General features: G+C 44.6%; 1 protein-coding gene across 1 annotated transcript in view; it reads right to left on the bottom strand.

Annotated features, from left to right (window-relative positions):
* Positions 1–4,539: 4,539 nt before the first annotated feature.
* Positions 4,540–20,333, bottom strand: part of LOC147449433 (uncharacterized) — a 67,308-nt gene continuing 51,514 nt past the window's right edge. The window contains exon 9 of the mRNA XM_086521881.1: positions 4,540–5,017. Within this exon, the coding sequence (XP_086378007.1) occupies positions 4,961–5,017 (57 nt within the window). The 3' untranslated portion in view covers positions 4,540–4,960. The remainder of the gene's footprint in view (positions 5,018–20,333) is intronic.

Raw genomic sequence — 20,333 nt, 5'->3', positions numbered from 1 at the left:
AGTGTAAGCAAGATAAACAAGTAATAAAATCACGAGGCCTGCATAGTTTTTGTTGTCTTGACTAAAATTAAGAATTCCCCTTATTTTGCAAAAAGAGAGTGCATTTGCCTGTCTTATTACACAAAAAGAGAGGGAGCTATTCAAGGAGCATGTAAGGATTTTTCCAACCATAGGTTATTTTCCTCTATGCAAACAAATTGATAAAATGACTTTGGAATTTTCATTAGCCCAAGCAAGATCAAGCAATGCTTGGGCAGGCTAGAAAAGATTGGAAACATCAGAACGACTGAAAGAAACATGTCCAATAATCCAGTTCCAAAATCCGATGGTATCAGCAAGAGGCAGGTTGTTTTGGGGCAGGAGGATATGTCAAAGTCGACGATGCAAAAGCGTAAAGCAACGGGGAGAATACACGAGAGAGAGAGAGAGAGAGAGAGAGAGAGAGAGAGAGAGATACTGGTGAACCAACCAACCTTGGCAATAAATAACTGATGATAATACAATGGGGGCAATGGGTTGCATATATACCCATCTAAGTAAATTGCCCTACCCAGACTTTGACAAACAAGTAAGATATATACCTAAAAGCCAAAATAAATAATGGGATCACATTGGGTGGTTCACTTTAGATGCCATAACTTTAACACCCTCTCTAAATGCCATAACTTTAACACCCTCTCTACAGCTCATAGTGGACATAAATGGTGAGCCAAGTCGATTAAGAAGCTATACCATGGACACCCCAACAACAGCTATCATGGCTAGATTCACCTCGGATTTGCTACCCTCAACTTTGTACCTTTGAATAATGCCATCTTCAGCATCGTTGCCTTTTAGTAATTGAACTGTAGACCACATCGCATCCAAGAATATCCATACATGAACTGTGAACACATCACGTCCAAAATACTCCAAGATAATGAACTTTGAAACACATCCTCTCCATAATCTGGCTAACAACAATGGATTGGTGCACTCTAGATTGGTGCACCATCCATACTGTTTTAGATATGTCTGATTGGTTCCCTGCCAGATGCATGTGCCTTGAACACAGTAACCTTAACTCCAGAGTCCAACACAAGGGTCAAAATTATTTATAGGGACCACTATTTGCCCTTCTCTGCCACTCACAAGCCTCTCTTTGGCTGAAGCTAGTGGTGGCAACTGCCTCTTGACTAGAAATCTGGCGTCGTGGCCACTGTGATCGCCTCCACCAGTGCCATGCTGACCTCCTCTGTCAAATCTTTATCACCGTTATCTCTGTCCAACTTGCCTTTGTCTTTGTCTCTTTGTGAGTTCCTGCTTTTGTCTTTGGCTTCAAACTCCCGAGCCAAACAAAGCAACGTGTTTTATAACAACGGTTGTAGGACCTCGCGGGTGCCGAGGCAACTAACTAAGTATTGGTAGTGCCTTCCTTGTTAAGCTTGCCTTTGCCCCTCTCGTTTGGCGAACTCATGCATGCGCTTTTGGCTTCAAAATCCCGAACCAAACAAATTGGCGGCTTCCTTGAGAACTTTGCCAGTGCATAGGTCGCTAACTCGAAGTAATTGATCCATTTTCCATAGCCATTGGTTGGTGTTGGTATTGGTTCGCTTTTTTGATGTCATGGCTTCATGGGAGCACCTATCGCATTGGCCTTTGCCTCCTGAAGGACTCCATCTTTTCAGCCTTGCAGAATACTCGCTAAGACACAACCTTAAAACATGCCAATCGAAGGGACATAATAAAATGAAACGAACCCAAAAGCTATACTCTTAAAGCCCACTTTGTCAATGCATTTCAAAATGCTTGAAGATGAACCGTCACCGGGGATCCATGCCTCCAATAGGATTTGCATTGGCGTCTCAAAGCACACAGCCAACATCGCTCATCTCCATTGCAACAAGGGCCCTTTGCCAAGCGCTGTAGTTTGTGTTTCAAAATGCCGTGGCAAGGGGCAAGATAGCCAAGTGTTGCATTTTGCATTTCAAAATGCTCGTCGACCGGTCGGGCATGAGCGGGGGAGGGGGGCGTCCCACAAGGAGATGAGCATAGGACACCACGGGTCGCCGACTTCATGGGGCTAACGCTGACGTTTTACAACGCCGTCCATAGGGCCCTCTTCCTTGGAGGAATCAAGGTGCAAGGACAACGACATGCCCTCCTCCTCCTCCTTTGATTTCTCTTCGTCACACACAGGTGCTTGTCCTCACCCAAGGTCACGGAGCCTTGCGCTCTGATACCATGTCAAAGTCGACTATCACAAACCAATGACGTGGCAACCTAGATACACACACTTACACCCCGGCTGGCTGCAGAATTCCGAGAATTGCGCTGCAGTGCTGACGAGGACTGTGGCGGGAGCAGTGGCAAGCAGCAAGCAGCTCATGGAGTCCCGCGCTAGCAGCTGTCCCGAGAGAGAGAGAGAGAGAGAGAGAGAGAGAGAGAGAGAGAGAGAGAGATATTAATGCGATAGAAGGCTGAGAGGAAAAAAAGAGATTAATGCGATAGAAAGAAAAAAGACCTTGAAGACTTAGAGAGAAACAAAGACGATAAAGGACGTTTTATTGCGATAGAAGATTTAGAGAGAGAAGAAGAAGAAGAAGAAGAGAGTTTTAATGTCGTAGGAACTATCCAAAGAGACCTTAAAGGTCTAGCCGACAAGGAGAGTTGAACGAGAGAGAGAGAGAGAGAGAGAGAGAGAGAGAGAGAGAGAGACCCTATGTTGTCGCTGCCCTGTTGCACTTGAGTGGGAGCTTACCACAGCTTCAGAGAGGGGCATGAGGGGGTGGAGCTGCAGGGGAGAGCGCGAGGGGGGCTGAGCAGGAGGAAACGCGAGTAGGAGAGGGCGCGAGGGGGACTAGACAAGAGGGAGCGCGAGGGGGGAGGGCAGGATTGCATTGGTTGGTTTGTTGTGAGGGGGGGGGGGGGGGGGGGGTGGTAGAAGGCCGCCGGCCGTACTAGTGTGTGATATATAGAGGTGTCGTGTTTAAATGGTTATACATGTCCACAAACACACAAATGCCATGTTAAATTAAGTAGTACCTATATATGTATGCATGCATGTATGTAGATGTACATTTATGCATACATATCTATGTATGTGTATGGTATAAGGATGTTGTTTTTAAACGCTTATTCATGTCCAGAGACAAAAAGATGTAACTATCTACCATGTAAAACATTCAACCTGGTCTGAAAGCTATAGAAAAAATGAAACCCGAAAAAGAGAACAATAAATACCCTTTTAATATCTTTTTGCTACATACACAATCAATGATTCAGGGAGGCAATAGATTTGAGAGTCAGAAAAGGAGGGTTATTTTTTAAAGCTTGAAAATTAAGCTCAAAAAGAGTGCATTTGGCTAATGACAATCAGATTGGTAACTTGCAATGGAACACTGATGCAAAAGGGAGCCCACTGCAAGATCCCAAAAATGTATTATTGCCGAGCATTGTTGAGGTTGCCACAGTCATCCGCTAAGGGGCTTTGGGTCTTGAAGACTGCACTCTCTCTTCAAGAAGGCATCACAAGATAGTATGGTACTTGCACATGGCAATTCTTGGCACAGGTATGTGGCTGAACGAGTAGAAATTGTCTGGTAATTTTCAACCACTGTTATGTTATGACTTCCCATACGCGGTGGACCCAATCCTTCATGACATGAAATGACCGCTGCGATTTGATTTGCTGCCCACGTGTTGAATTCCTTGTTACCTTATGCCTGTCCTTGAGAACCTAATCCCTTGCCCATTACCAACTATATCCGATCTTGGTTATTTACATAGGTAGCCTGACCGGAAAAGCTTTGTTCGAGGGAATCTTAAAAGGAGGCGCTACTGTCTTTTCATTAATTGTACTTAGTTGATAAGAGTGAATTTGTTCAAGAGCTAATTATGGAAAATTGGCAGGGGATGTAGTGGAGCACGATATTGTCATAGAAATGCATGTGGCTGTACCGGAGACCGATGGCCATACCACAGAGAGCAATGTCCATGCAACTGAGGGCCAACTGCTTTGTGATCGACCTACTCAATCAGTCACTCTGGAATTGTGCCGCTATTGATAGCATGGCATGGTAGCACATGGAGAGGCCGCTGCTTAACATTGCATGACACTAGGCGTGGAACCATTTTTGTACATATTTCCATATTATTCAGCACTTCAACGTGAAGCCCATAAACAAATGTCAAGTGCCCAACATACAGCACAATCTACCTTTTCATAGCCTTGAAGCAAGAAAGTGTACCTGCTTCCCTGTCATCAGAGTATAAGCTATTGGGCCCTACTACCTCACTGGTAGTTTATGCATGCTACCTTTGATCTTTCTTCAGCATCCTGCTACTTGGGCTGAATGTCCCATTACTCGTTTCCTGGGGCCTCTACCCATTATTCCCATAGGCTCCTAGCCACTAGCCTCTTACCCATACTAGGCCATTTGGGTTCTCCGATGTGGAGGGATGTAACTCGCATCTTGCTCCCCTACGATGTCAACTACTCCCTTCGTTGCAAGTCAATTAATCTTCTGTTCACAAGAGAAAGCTGGCTAAATCAAGTGTTTTACACAACTCTGGGAACTCCAACAAACCTTGAACATTATTCGCGGAAAATATCAACCAAATCCTTCTCTACTCAGATAAGTTACAGGGTTAAAATATCTCTCTCCATAACAAAGCCTCTTCTCACCTGTCACCCCCCTAAATCAATAGGGCAATTTACCGATAATGTACATTTATTGCTTTTAAGATCATACAAAATTGCTAGTCATCTGCTGTACAAATACCTCACGGAGGTAAAAACCATCTTTGACTCCTAGCAGGGAAGTTACTGCAAGCATTTATAGAGAAATGGTTAGAACCTGGGCCCTCATATTGTGATGTTTGTGCCAGGAAGACATTTGCCATACAAATGTACACTCCAAGGATACTTCAATGGGTGTTCAGAGTTGTGCTTGTGGTTTACTGCAATGAACGTCTCAGATTATGCATCACTCCATTTATCATCATCCTCATCATCTTCATCGCTTCCAGCAAAAGCCTAAAGCAGAAAGCAGGTGTAAGCAAGATAAACAAGTAATAAAATCACGAGGCCTGCCTAGTTTCTGTTGTCTTGACTAAAATTAAGAATTCCCCTTATTTTGCAAAAAGAGAGTGCATTTGCCTGTCTTATTACACAAAAAGAGAGAGAGCTATTCAAGGAGCATGTAAGGATTTTTCCAACCATAGGTTATTTTCCTCTATGCAAACAAATTGATAAAATGACTTTGGAATTTTCATTAGCCCAAGCAAGATCAAGCAATGCTTGGGCAGGCTAGAAAAGATTGGAAACATCAGAACGACTGAAAGAAACATGTCCAATAATCCAGTTCCAAATTCCGATGGTATCAGCAAGAGGCAAGCTGTTTTGGGGCAGGAGGATATGTCAAAGTCGACGATGCAAAAGCGTAAAGCAACGGGGAGAATACACGAGAGAGAGAGAGAGAGAGAGAGAGAGAGAGAGAGAGAGAGAGAGAGAGAGAGAGATACTGGTGAACCAACCAACCTTGGCAATAAATAACTGATGATAATACAATGGGGGCAATGGGTTGCATATATACCCATCTAAGTAAATTGCCCTACCCAGACTTTGACAAACAAGTAAGATATATACCTAAAAGCCAAAATAAATAATGGGATCACATTGGGTGGTTCACTTTAGATGCCATAACTTTAACACCCTCTCTAAATGCCATAACTTTAACACCCTCTCTACAGCTCATAGTGGACATAAATGGTGAGCCAAGTCGATTAAGAAGCTATACCATGGACACCCCAACAACAGCTATCATGGCTAGATTCACCTCGGATTTGCTACCCTCAACTTTGTACCTTTGAATAATGCCATCTTCAGCATCGTTGCCTTTTAGTAATTGAACTGTAGACCACATTGCATCCAAGAATATCCATACATGAACTGTGAACACATCACGTCCAAAATACTCCAAGATAATGAACTTTGAAACACATCCTCTCCATAATCTGGCTAACAACAATGGATTGGTGCACTCTAGATTGGTGCACCATCCATACTGTTTTAGATACGTCTGATTGGTTCCCTGCCAGATGCATGTGCCTTGAACACAATAACTTGAACTCCAGAGTCCAACACAAGGGTCAAAATTATTTATAGGGACCACTATTTGCCCTTCTCTGCCACTCACAAGCCTCTCTTTGGCTGAAGCTAGTGGTGGCAACTGCCTCTTGACTAGAAATCTGGTGTCGTGGCCACTGTGATCGCCTCCACCAGTGCCATGCTGACCTCCTCTGTCAAATCTTTATCACCGTTATCTCTGTCCAACTTGCCTTTGTCTTTGTCTCTTTGTGAGTTCCTGCTTTTGTCTTTGGCTTCAAACTCCCGAGCGAAACAAAGCAACGTGTCACATTTATAACAACGGTTGTAGGACCTCGCGGGTGCCGAGGCAGCTAACTAAGTATTGGTAGTGCCTTCCTTGTTAAGCTTGCCTTTGCCCCTCTCCTTTGGCGAACTCATGCATGCGCTTTTGGCTTCAAAATCCCGAACCAAACAAATTGGCGGCTTCCTTGAGAACTTTGCCAGTGCATAGGTCGCTAACTCGAAGTAATTGATCCATTTTCCATAGCCATTGGTTGGTGTTGGTATTGGTTCGCTTTTTTGATGTCATGGCTTCATGGGAGCACCTATCGCATTGGCCTTTGCCTCCTGAAGGACTCCATCTTTTCAGCCTTGCAGAATACTCGCTAAGACACAGCCTTAAAACATGCCAATCGAAGGGACATAATAAAATGAAACGAACCCAAAAGCTATACTCTTAAAGCCCACTTTGTCAATGCATTTCAAAATGCTTGAAGATGAACCGTCACCGGGGATCCATGCCTCCAATAGGATTTGCATTGGCGTCTCAAAGCACACAGCCAACATCGCTCATCTCCATTGCAACAAGGGCCCTTTGCCAAGCGCTGTAGTTTGTGTTTCAAAATGCCGTGGCAAGGGGCAAGATAGCCAAGTGTTGCATTTTGCATTTCAAAATGCTCGTCGACCGGTCGGGCATGAGCGGGGGAGGGGGGCGTCCCACAAGGAGATGAGCATAGGACACCACGGGCCGCCGACTTCATGGGGCTAACGCTGACGTTTTACGACGCCGTCCATAGGGCCCTCTTCCTTGGAGGAATCAAGGTGCAAGGACAACGACATGCCCTCCTCCTCCTCCTTTGATTTCTCTTCGTCACACACAGGTGCTTGTCCTCACCCAAGGTCACGGAGCCTTGCGCTCTGATACCATGTCAAAGTCGACTGTCACAAACCAATGACGTGGCAACCCAGATACACACACTTACACCCCGGCTGGCTGCAGAATTCCGAGAATTGCGCTGCAGTGCTGACGTGGCATGTTGTACGGAATTCCGCGTTTTGCGGCGCAAATTGTGGCAGATGTACGGACAGCTCTTCTCTACCCAAGGGCTGGGCAGAATCTACGCAAGGTGAAATCTTGGCAGTTTTTTTGAAGCTTTTTGGAGACTTGCTTTATTTTAAGCCTAAGTTAAAAAGATGGCAGCTTTTGGGGCTCTGCTTTTAGCATCCCTTGTAAACTTATAAATAAGTGGCCAGGGCTCCCACTCTACAGAGCATCTGGACGCAGAGTCTGAGAGTGAGACCCCTCCCACTCCCTTGTACTTTGAGCACAGATTAATACAAAAAGAAATACCGAAAGGAGCGCCAATCTTTGGGGCCAGTATCTTTAGGCACAGAACTCCGTCCGTGTCGAATCAATTGTGAACTGTGAACTATCTTGAAGTGAACCTCTGCTGAGTCGTGGTAAAACCTTGACTTGGAATGTCCAAGTCTGTTACAGTGGTATCAAAGCACGGCCCATTTCTCTTCTACCGGGAAATCCGATCCCTTTCTCGTGACACTTATGGATTCAAACAGAGATCAGTTGACTTCCTCTGTATCTGAGGATGCGGGAAGAGATCACGAAGAAGATTCTCACAAGGAGTACGGCCCGCCTCAGCCTACTCAGGCGAAGATTGAAGAGATGGAGCATCGACGATTGGTTGACGATGTGACAAAGATGATGATTAATCTTGCGAAGGATCCCAAATTTGCAAAATTTTTGACGCAGACATCCTTCGACGAAGTGCACTCTTAGTGGCAAAAGGCCATAGAACCACCCCTCAAACCGGCACTCAAGAAACCTCCTACTCCGAGGATGTTTAGAGAGCAAGAATTAGAAGAGGTGGTTGATACACGGATTACCCAGATTTTGACGCAACCAACAAAGCCAAAAAGCACGACAAAAAGCAGAAGGAAGGAACTGACTTCTCTGGTTATTTGGGTCGTCAATCTAATTTTGCCTCGGCACAAAAGCACAAGAAGCATGTGCGATTTGAAGGAGTATCCAATTCTTCTTCTTCTTCTGACAGTTCTTCTAGCTCTTCTGACTAGAGCGAAGAAGAAAGGAAAGAGAAAAAGCGAAGCAAAAAGCAAAGCTTCGGAAAGGGCAAGAAAAAGGCAAAGAAGCCTAAGTTTCGCCCAGTTTCTGACAGTTCTAAAGAGGACTTGTCTTCAGATACGAACGCGACATACGAACTACTTGGAACCATCTCTGGATTACCAAGAAAGATACCTTGGACGCATATTGCGGGAGATTTTGGAGCTCTTTTCTACCCGCTTCTTCATTTAAGAAGATCTTGTTTAAAGAACAGATTGAGCGGTTTACCTTGGGACTTCCTACGGAGATCCGAGATCACTACTTAGAGCAAAAGTCAGATTCTATTCAAGAACTAATGAGTCATGCGAAACGGGGCTTTGCCATACACTCAGGCAGTTTGACTTACCTCACATATGAGATCATGACGCAAAAAACAAAACAGACTTCTAGAAATGAAAGTAGAAAGAAGAAGAGCCCCCAAGATCAGAAAGATAAGGATGCACGACCCCGGCTCACTCCTCGGGAACGAGCCAACTACATTAAAGAGGGGAAGTGTTTTGGATGCGGGGAACAAGGACACATCTCCGCAAAGTACCCTAAAAAAAGGCACAGAAAGAACAAGATGAAGAAAGGCCAGAGAGTTCAAAAGCAGCTGAGGAACTGGACGGAAAGGTAAGATGAAAGCAAGACTGGTTCCAGATTGCATGGTTACTGACCCAAGCACGATTGATGAGAGTACAGAACTTTGCCGAGCTTGGGGAAAAGTGAAAAATCAAGAAGCCCTGATTTTCTTTGATGAAGGAGCCAAGGCCAACTTCATTTCACATGAATTGGCGGCGCGGTTTGAGATTACACCCAATCGGATGGGACCACAAGCTGAGACAGTTCTAGTGGCACCCAGCAGAGGCGTGGCCATTACACCTGTCATTGGCAAACTTCGGTTGCATTTCCAAGGGTATTTGGGGCACGAGGACTTCTACATAAAGCCCTTGGAAGGTTGTGATGTTCTCTTGGGAGTCCCTTGGTACCATAAGAACAACGCCATGGTCGATTATCAGGCAAAGAAAGCGACACTAACTACAGAAAAGGGCCGAACCATTGTACTTGATGTGAAACTTAAGGGCGAGTCTGTCCCTATTGTATCGACTTCGGCTGTTTCAAAATTAATAAAATCCAATCTGTTTGTTTACTCGATCTTTTTGAAAGAGTTGAATGATGATTGTTTGATCTAGAAAAAGAATGCCAAGATTTTCTCTACACTCACGCAGATTGCTTTTCTGAGGGCCTGCCAGGCGAGTTGCCACCAGCTCGTCCTAAGGATCATACCATTGATCTAATACCTGGAAGTACACCACCGAACCAGCCACCTTACCATGTGAGCCGAGCCCAGAATGAAGAGATTATGAACCAAGTGTGAGACCTCTTGGATAAGGGTCTTCTCCAGCCGAGTACTTCACCTTACTACAGTCCAGTGTTGTTGGTTTTGAAGAAAGACGGGTCTTGGATAATGTGCATTGACTACAGAGCTCTCAACAAAATCACCATCAAGAACAGATTTCCGATTCCTAGGATCGATGATATTCTAGACCGACTACAGGGATCCTCTTGTTTCAGCAAGATCGATTTGAAGAGCGGATATCATCAAATCCGAATCGCGCCGGGAAATGTCTACAAGACAACTTTTCGGATGACTTTCAGTTTATTCGAGTTTTTGGTTATGCCTTTTGCGCTTACCAATGCTAAAACGACCTTTAACCGAATGATGGACAAGATTTTCAGAGAGTACAAATCTTTTGTGGGCACTTTCTTTGATGACATTATTGTCTTCTCCAAGGATGAGGCAGAACATAGAGAACATCTGCTACAAGTCTTTCAGGCATTAAGAGATCACAAGTTGGTGATTAATGCAAAGAAAAGTGAATTTTCCCTGCCTGAGATACACTTTTTGGGACACATTGTCTTAGCAACAGGAGTGCAGATGGACCCGGCCAAGAAAGAGACTATCCATGATTGGCCCGATTTGAAGAATGTCCATGAAGTTAGAAGCTTCTTGGGCTTATGTTCTTACTACCGACGGTTCATTAGAAAGTTTGCAGAGGTTGCTTCCCCTTTGCATATTTTGACACAGAAAGGAGTCCCTTTCTCATGGGGACCCACAGAGGTGACTGCCTTTCAGACATTGAAAGAGAAATTGACTACAGGACCAGTTTTGACTTTGTCGGATTTGCAGAAGTCATTTGAAGTATATTGTGATGCTTGTGGTCGTAGTTTGGGTGCGGTCTTAATGCAAAAGGCCATGTCATTGCCTACATGAGCCGATTGTTCTCAAGGCCGGAATTGACAGCACAGATATATGAGAAAGAGCTTTTGGCGGTTATCCATGCTCTTACTCAGTGGCAACATTACCTACTCGGAGCCGATTTTACGGTCTTCATAGATCACCAGAGTTTACACTACTTCTTGTCACAGAAGCAGCTATCGGAAAAGCAGATGCGATGGACAAGCATCTTGTCACAATTTCACTTCCAGATTGTCCATGTGCAAGGACAGAAGAATTCGATGGCAGATGCTTTGTCTCGGAAGCCGTTGGTTCTGGCTATTTCCGCGATACATCATAGGGCTTCGAGGATATTGCAGATATTTTCACTCAGATACGAAATGGGGAGATAGTAGCGGGATATTCCATTCAGGATGGCTACTTGATGAAGAAAACGATGTTGTGCGTTACACAGCCGTTGAGGGAAAAGGTTTAAACCGAATGCCACTGTCCACCATTTATAGGTCACCGCGGCATTGCTACCACCTTAAAAGGTGTGGAGAGAGACTTCTTTTGGCCGAGACTTTGTTTTGGAAGGCTATTTGGTAGAACATTGGCACGCGGTTGTAGTTCTCGTCATCTTTCCACCCGCAGATAGATGGGCAATCGAAAATTGCAAATTCAGTTGTACTGGTTTATTGAAGTCTTACATCTCGGATTAGAAAACTCAATGGGAAAAGTATTTGCCTTTGGTGATATTTGCCTACAATAACACGATACACTCTTCGACACGGAAGGCGCCATTTGAGATTATTCAAGGTGCTACGAAGGTTCCACCCTTCTTAAGCACGAAAGATAAGATTTTTGAAGCCGACTAGTACACACGGGACTTGCACACGGCTTTTGCCAAGGTCCGGGAGGCTTTGTAGAAATCTCAAGAAAGACACAAAAAGGCAACAGATCGACATCGTCGCAATTTGAAATTAAAGGATAACGATTGGGTGCTCTTACGTTTTGAGAAGGCATGCTTGAGAAAGAAAAAGGGAAAGGAGCGGCTTTTTCCAAAGCTTAGCATGAGATACTATGGAACTTTCCAGATTTTCGAAAAGATAAATGATGTCTCCTTTTTACTTGGAGGATTCACAATGCTTTTCATGTGAGTCTCTTGAAGCCTTTTAAAGGCGATGTGCTTGATGATGGGGAGCCAAATGAGCAACCCAAAGTGGAGGAAAACGAGGAGATACATCGTTCCAGAACAGATTTTGGCACATAAAGATAGAAAGGTAAAAGGTAAAATGATAAGGCAGTTTTTGGTTAAATTCAAGAACTATCCCGCATTGGATGCGAAGTGGATGGAACACGAGGACCCAGCAGATACTCCTCAGATTGTGAACCTTTACCTTGAAGCATTTGGTTTAGTATAAGTCTATTCCAAAAAGAACCCCGAACTCAGCTGGGCGAAATTTGGTGCAGCGGGTATGCACAAGAGGGGAGTCGCTCCACTCCTTTGTCAACAGATTGCCCCGATTTTTGATACTAAAGTCACTGATGTCTCTTTTGAGTTTCAGGGATACTGTGAGCTGACAATATTCTGCTATATGACTTTATGAACTGGAATTCCCAATAATATGATCTTGACTTGTCTAAGTGCAGGAACTGATAGACAAAATGACTGCACAGCATTTTGATCTGAAAAATCTCGATAGACATGGTTGCAATAAGAATTAGTTAATCGGGCATCTATGAGGTCCCGAGCGGATCTAGATGCGATTGCTAAACTCGTTGCCGATTAATCATGGTCTAAGATCCGAAAGAATTTTTGAAGGTGATTTGTCATGTGATGTCTGTCCTGTGATGTCAAGTGATGTCCTCTGATGCCCTGTGATGTGATTGTCGATTGGTACATGTGCTAGATGTGTGTTCCTAGTGCATCGGTACTAACAGTCAGTGTCTACTAAGACAGTTTATGGCCTCTGTTTGTTTTGCAGGCATAATCAAGAGCGAGAACAATGCTTTCAAGAGGGGGGTATGTCACAAACCAGTGACGTGGCAACCTGGATACACAAACTTACACCCCCGATGGCTGTAGAATTCTGAGAATTGCGCTCCGGTGCTAACGTGGCATGCTGTATGGAATTCCGCGTCTTGCGGTGCAAATTGTGGCAGCTGTATAGACAGCTTTTCTCTACACAAAAGCTGGATAGAATCTACGCAAGCTGAAAATTGACAGTTTTTTTGATGGCAGCTTTTGGGGCTTTGCTTTTGGCATCCCTTGTAAACTTATAAATAAGTGGGCAGGGCTCCCACTCTGCAGAGCATCTCAACGCAGAGTCTGAGAGTGAGATCCCTCCCACTCCCTTGTACTTTGAGCACAGATTAATACAAAAAGAAATACCGAAATGGGCGCCAATCTTTGGGGCCAATATCTCCGGGCACAGAACTCCGCCAGGCCGTGTCAAATCAACTGTGAACTGTGAACTGTCTTGAAGTGCATCTCTACTGTGTCGCGGTAAAATCTTGGCTTGGAGTGTCTAAGTTTGTTACATCGACGATGCAGAAGCATAGAGCAACGAGGAGAATACACGAGAGAGAGAAAGAGAGAGAGAGATAATGTTGAACCAACCAACCTTGGCAATGAATAACTGATGATAATACAATGGGGGCAATGGGTTGCATATATACCCATGTAAGTAAATTGCCTTACCCAGACTTTGACAAATAAGTAAAATAAATACCTAAAAACCAAAATAAATAATGTGATCACATTGGGTAGTTCACTTGAGATGCCATAACTTTAACAGATATGGTGTGTCCTTTCGGTTGGAAGTAGGTGGTGGCTCTGTGGTTAGCTCTTGCCATCGTTTTTTGCAGCCACAAGAAAGGACCTATGTATCTCCATATCTAGAGCCACTGGTCGAGAACCTAAAACCCTGGACATCATTTTTTAACCTAGAGATTCTCGGCCAGGAGTGAGGGAATTTGCTTTTTTGATGTAGATGGGACATTGATGGGTTCTTTCTTAACCTTTCAAGCCGCACTTTGGACTGCCAGTGTATAAGAGAGGATGTCTGCTTTTTTCAGCCAATAGGAGTGCTCCGCTTGGTTTTACCTAAACAGGAGGGCTTGTGTTGTTGATTCAGCACCGGGCAGCCCATTGGTGTCCATATGTGCGACCAAGGAGAGGCTTTGGAGCAGTGTGATCAACAGTCTGCATTCAGTGAATCAGTGGGGATGGGAATCCTAGCTGTGCTTTTCAGTCTAAGCTTATCACCTTGCACGTGTCTTTCACCATCACTCAAGGCTAGTGCTCGATTGCTAGGCTGCATCCTTAACGGTGTGTATCACATTGGACTTGCAACTGCTCCTAGTTCTAAAAATGATTGGAAGGATTTGCTCTAAGCTGAAAGCATCACCGTGCTTCCCATGGTTTGCACTTTCTTTCCTTAATCTAACCTTCACAAACCAAAGAAGAACCCAACTCCCTTCATTCAGCTCTAAAGGCCTCCATGCTTGACTACCTCTCCTATGAGGTGTGAAGAGCTTTTGTGACCTTATGGCAAAGACTTAGCTAAGTCTTCTATAAAATGATCAGGTAGTTAAATCTTATCCTTGGTAAAAATGATGGAACCTTTTTCCTCCTTCCACAATCTCAAATGAAGCTTTCCAAGTGGAAAAATAAATTGTGTTATACTCGTCAACTCCACAAGTGGAAGAGATCTATCTTAACCTGACTTGCGGTCAGAAACATAACATCTCAACAAATCCAAAACAATCGAATTGGTGATCTCCTATTGCCCATCTGTCTATGGATGAAAAGAATAAGAAAACTTGTGGAACCCAAATTCTCAAACTACGCTCTCCAAAACAACCTGGTCGTGCTAGGATCTCTATCAGACACAATGGAAGTTGGCATCCCATTATACTTAAAACTGATCGTGCTAGGATCTCTGTGTGACACGATGAAAGTTGGCATCCCATGGTGCTTGAACCCGTTTCTTCCACACAAGATTTTGGAGAAACGTTTATGAAACTCAAGTTTCTTTGGAGACCAAATTTTTTCCTTGTGCATGGTTGTCATCTATTTTGTTTATAGTTTTTAGTTTCAAGTATGCCATAAGTTTTCTCGCACATAATACAACTAATATCTAATCTTGACATGTTAAGCAATGTGCATGACCATTTAGTGTCCATGCATATATGTCAATACTTATCTTTAAGTTTTTATGAAACCTCTCGAATGGAGTTTTAAACATGGACAGAAATGTTTGAGAACCTATTACAAAACTTCTTGTTTTGAGACTCCATGGCTGCTACTCCACAATTGTTGGAATCTCTCTTGGTTTTCAAGGCTTCCCCCTCTCCATCAGTCTTCAAAGAATGTGGCTCGCTCTGTCCAACCTTCCATTTTCCTTCGCAAGCCTCCATTGAATCAAAAGATCTCGATCTCACTCGGGATTTGAACTATTACTCCTGATATAAAACCATCAGCACTAACTCCTCCTATGTACTAGTATTCAGTCATCCACTTGTAATCAATGAAGAATAGAAACCCGAGCACGACAGCGGTAGCTAGGACATCAAATAATGGCCATGTTTGTCGAGGCGATGTTCTTCCCCATCCCAAGTATCTCCTGCCACAGTGATTGCATCTTGTTGGTGTGAACCCTCATGGAAGTACCTAGGGTTGCATACAGGTTGATCGATTGCACTTGCAAAGCAACATGCTTCATAGGGGGTAACATGTTGATGGATAGACTCCAAATGATCCCAAATCTGCTTGGCACTCGTCGTTGTCTTCACATGCTCCAAGATGTATGGGGTACAATTCAAGATGATAAAGGACCGCACTCGAGCACCCTCCTGCGTTGTAGATTGCTTCTCCACCTTCCCAGTGATAAAGAGCCCGAGATCATGAGTCAACCCACAAACAACCTCTCCGTACTTGCAAAACTCATACCAGATCCTCGAAAACTCCCTCTGGTGCGATAATACCAGATCTGAATCTGAAAAAACAGCAAGCTAATTCCTCTTTGAAAACTCTAGGAAAGCACCGAAACATGCCGAACAGACGCTCCAAGGTCAGATCCAACACTCGAGTTCTGATATGATGTCGAAAGTAGCAGTGGAAGATGGACGGATATGGCTGAAAACAGAAGCAACTCGTGCTCGTATCCAATGGCGGACAGTAGCAACCTCTATGAGCAAACCCGTCGCGGTGGATCTCCTAGATCTATGGAGTACAGACACTAGAGAGAGATGGACCCAAAACGCTATCTCTAACTACTATGCACAATGTCTCATACAACTCGAGAGGGCACATCCCCCCCCCTCCCCCCCCCATATAGGGAGAAAAACAGATTGCCCGATTACCCCTAAAAACCCAACGACCTCAAAAATTAGGTAAAACACACACAAACAAAAAACCTTGCCCATAGGTGGAAACCAGTGGCACTGATGACGGTGATAGGTCGAAAATGAGAAAACTACCTCACATAGGCCTAGCACAGCCACAAAACAGCCCACTCCCTATGATCAAGCCCTCGGAAATACTCAGGCACTCGCAACTCCACCAAGACTGGCCATAGAGGTGACAAACTCTAACAGAGTAATCCCGATGTCTGTGCCTCCAACGGCATACCATATGCCCAACAACTGTGATTGCTTCAAATACGAAGAGCCTGCTCCATATGTGACTTGGCAGGCTTGCGCGAATGAACTGAGGAGCCAGCAGGGAAACTGATGTCAAAAGGGGTGTTCAACAACCAAATAAGAGAACCGATCAGTTTCCAATACTTAGTAGCATCAACTACATCTAAGGGGTCATATATGAACAACTTCTAGGTGAGATCCATCAGAGTAAAGATTGTCTACATAGTCATACCAAAAGCCTCCAACAATTCTTGGACATAACTGCTGAGAGACATAGATGCCCCCCTCTGTCTGCCATATCTCTAGTCCAAGAAAATAACAAAGCAAGCCGAGACCTGTCATCTCAAACTCCTTTGTCAAGGTCTCCATAGTATTGTGTATATGTGAGTCATGGCTGCCTGTAATTACAAGATCGTCCACATAGAAGATAACAAGTGTCGCCATCAAAAGATAGAAATCAAGGTCTACAAATGAACAATGAAAGGAATGTTGTAGGAAGAAAGAATCAATCTTGTACCATCCTTGAGGAGCTTGCTTCAGGCCATAGAGAGCCTTCCCCAACTTGTAAACTCTGTCAATAGATCCTAAAGGTGAGAATCCTAGAGGTTGCTCCACATACACCTCCTCCTCCTTTAAGACCGTCAAGGCATAGTTCATGAGTACTAAAGCTCCATCTGTCTCAACATTCTGCAACCGTCGAGACCGTCTCATAGTACCCGCATCAAGCCAAACGGTGGAAAGTCTAAAGCATCTCACAATGTCTCCAATAGCAACTTCGGTAACTTGACTGGTTTGCCCCAAGGTTCAAGAGGTATTGGTTTCACCTCCTCATCATCTACACCATGGTGAGAACCATCTTTCATTGCATCAGCAAGAGAACGTGCATCGTTTCCAGAGCCTAAGGGTCACGAACTAAACAAGAAGGTTCATCAACCATAGGAGAGGAATCATCATCTGAATCACCAAGTTGAGGCAGATATGGGGATGATGTGGAAGACTTGGGAGAGGAAAAGCCCTCTGAACGAATATGCTTGCCGAAGACCACATCTCGGCTCACCACAATCTCCTTCCTCTCAAGAGCATAAAGACGATATCCCTTGGAAAGAGTATAGTGGCCGATAAGAATCATTCGGTTGTCAACCATTCCGAGTTGCTTCTTCGAAACATGGGCATAGACTACTTGTAAAAATCCGAAATGGGATTAGGCTTCATACTGAAGGAAGCCTCAAACAGAGTCAGTCAAGGAAGAGACGTCGTAGGAGACCAATTAAGAGTATGAACTGCTATCACAACTACATCGGCCCATAAGGTGTTCGACAGAATTTCTATGCTCGAGCATTGCCCGTGACCTCCCCACCACAATCATATTCTTTCACTCCACAACTCCATTCTTTGAGGGCGATTCAGTATTTGCAAGCTCTTACTTGATGCCATGGTCCGCACAAAATTGTACAAAGACAATGGAGGTAAACTCTTCACCCTTCTCCGCACAAATAGTCTTCAATTCTTTGAAGGACTCCTTCTCCACAAGTGTACGTCGATTTCTGAAGATCTCAAAGCCTCGTCCTTGCGCTTGAGGAAGTATACCCAAGCAAAGCGGTTGAAATCATCCACCAGCAACATAAAGTAAAGAGCTTTGTCTAAGGATGAAGTCTACATAGGTCCACAAAGGTTGGTGTGAACCAACCATTGCAAAACTGGAGTTGGTGTGAGCCAACTTCAATACTGCAGTAATGGCGCTTCCGACGAATGCACAAAGTGCATTGTCTTTGCTTACTCCCAACATCTAGTAAGCCTTCTATCATCTGATCACGTAAAGCACAACGAAGAGCATCAACATTCAAACGGCCAAACCGATAATGCCAAAGATCACATGTAGGAGAACCTGTAACCGATGTAAGAGCTTGGAGCCTGTAGAGAAACTCCTCCAATGTGCCCCCCCGACTTCCTTGCTCGCATCAAGATCCCATATGAACATTGCATCCTCAATGAAGACCACCTCCATGCCTAACTTGCACACTTTGATAGATGGAAACTCAACTTTGGAGCATAAAGTACCTTGGAGGTGTGCATACCCCCTCTGCCGTCTGGAATCAACTCCATAGTGCCCTTTCTATGAACCCGAATCACCAATTTGTCATTGATAAAAATGGAGCCATAGTGTCGCCGCATGTTGGATAACTGATCCTTCGAAGGTGTCATGTGCTGTGAAAGACCTCTACTATCAAGGATCCAACTCTGAGAATCTCCGATCACAAGAGTTGTCTCAACCTCCAATGTCCTTGGAGAAGTCCTTAAGGTATCACTCCAAATGAACAAAGGTTGGTCTTTTACTGCAGCAGAAGGAGTAGAAGCTTCACCAACTCGCTTTGGACACTTCCGCCAATAACAGCCCTTTTCTCCACACTTGTTAGAATGCCATTTAACTTTCAAAGCTTCCTTTTCAGCATCTGTCATCTTGTTGTTGTTGTTGGAAGAATGTACCAAGGCTTCGGATCGTGACTTCTTCCATGCGTTGCACCACTCCTCCTGGTCCAATACCAATGGGACTATTTCCACCCAAGTAATGGTGTTCAATCGGCCACTCATGATTGTGAAAAATAGAAGTTGGTATAGCGGGGAGGCAATTGAGCCAAAAGCTCAATGGCCATGTCCTGCAAACTGATCCTGTTGTCCATATGAAGTATCTCCTACTAGAGCTCCTGCATCTTGTTGTTGATATAGTCCCTCATGGATGTTTTCTTAGCATCAAAGGTCCACAACTCCACCTTCAAAGCCATTCGCTTCATCAAAACACTCGATCATATAAAGAGGCAAGTCGATCCCACATCATCTTCGCGTCCTTCATCAATCGGATGTGACTCATGACAGATGGTGTACTATTTAGGATAATAAATGAAGAATCCGAGCATGTGAACGCTCCCATAGCTTCACTCTAAAGGAGATTCCACACGCTACGTAGAAGAGGAGAAAGACGACACAGCATGCAGGTGGAGCTCTTGCAACAACAAACCTCCACCTCCTTGTTCTTTGTACATGTGATAAGGTAATTAAAGGTTAGCAATTGGGCCGGCCGCCAGGCACAATGGCCCTTTAACCCCAACAATCTCCCACTTAAAGGCCAACCTACCTTTAAGGTATGTAAAGTTTGGATCTCTACCCAATGCCCATAAGCACTTGAAAGTGTGCAAACTTCTCGGAGGGAAGACCTTTGGTTAGAAGATCAGCAAGACTATCTGTGTCAATCTTGAAAAGCTCTATGGGCTTGTCCTCTACTTGAATTCAATAACCCAAGGTTGCTTTGCTTTGTCGCAAGCACTATCTCTTTTGTTATTTGCGACTTGCGTTAAACCAAGGTTGTTCTCGTCCGTTGGACGGAACGAGGTGTACGGTGGCGTCCGGTGCGATCAAGGCGTCCATTGCGTCCGGTGGTTTTTTAGTACGTTTGACCAGTTTCTTAGTCCGTTGACTGTGCTTTTTTTTGGGAGGTTTTTGGGTTACCTTTTGGCATAGGATCCCTCCCACCTAGCCTAGGATCCCCCTCCCCCCACCTCCCACATGCCCTGAGCATACCACGAGAGGAGCGTACATGCCGGATCTGCTAGACGGAGGTGGAGAGTGAGGAGCATTTTGTCATGAGATGCCCAGCATATACAGAGCTGAGAGAGAGATATGGCATTGGAGACTCATTACAACAGCATATGATAGGCCGAGAGCAGAGGAGGTTTGGCCAGTTCCTGGTTGCGGCTTTAGAGGTTCGAGAGCAGTTGTTACAGCCACGCAAGAGTCAGGATAGCAGGACACAGACTACCATCACACAGTTTTTCCGACGAGCAGGGCCAGATCCCCCCACACTACCTACACAGAGTAGAGGGCTTACCCTTCTGCAGGCAGAGTCTCAGAGGGCACGTCGGAGACCGAGGCTCCCAGGATACAGGACACATGGGTGTCACCAGAGGGAGATCTCGAGGATACTAGCTCTACACCATCAGTATCTAGAG

The sequence above is a fragment of the Adiantum capillus-veneris genome, chromosome 10 (assembly GCF_014529385.1).
Source record: "Adiantum capillus-veneris isolate H3 chromosome 10, ASM1452938v2, whole genome shotgun sequence".
NCBI classification, from domain to species: domain Eukaryota; kingdom Viridiplantae; phylum Streptophyta; class Polypodiopsida; order Polypodiales; family Pteridaceae; genus Adiantum; species Adiantum capillus-veneris.
This window is presented reverse-complemented; position numbering and strand designations above follow the sequence as displayed.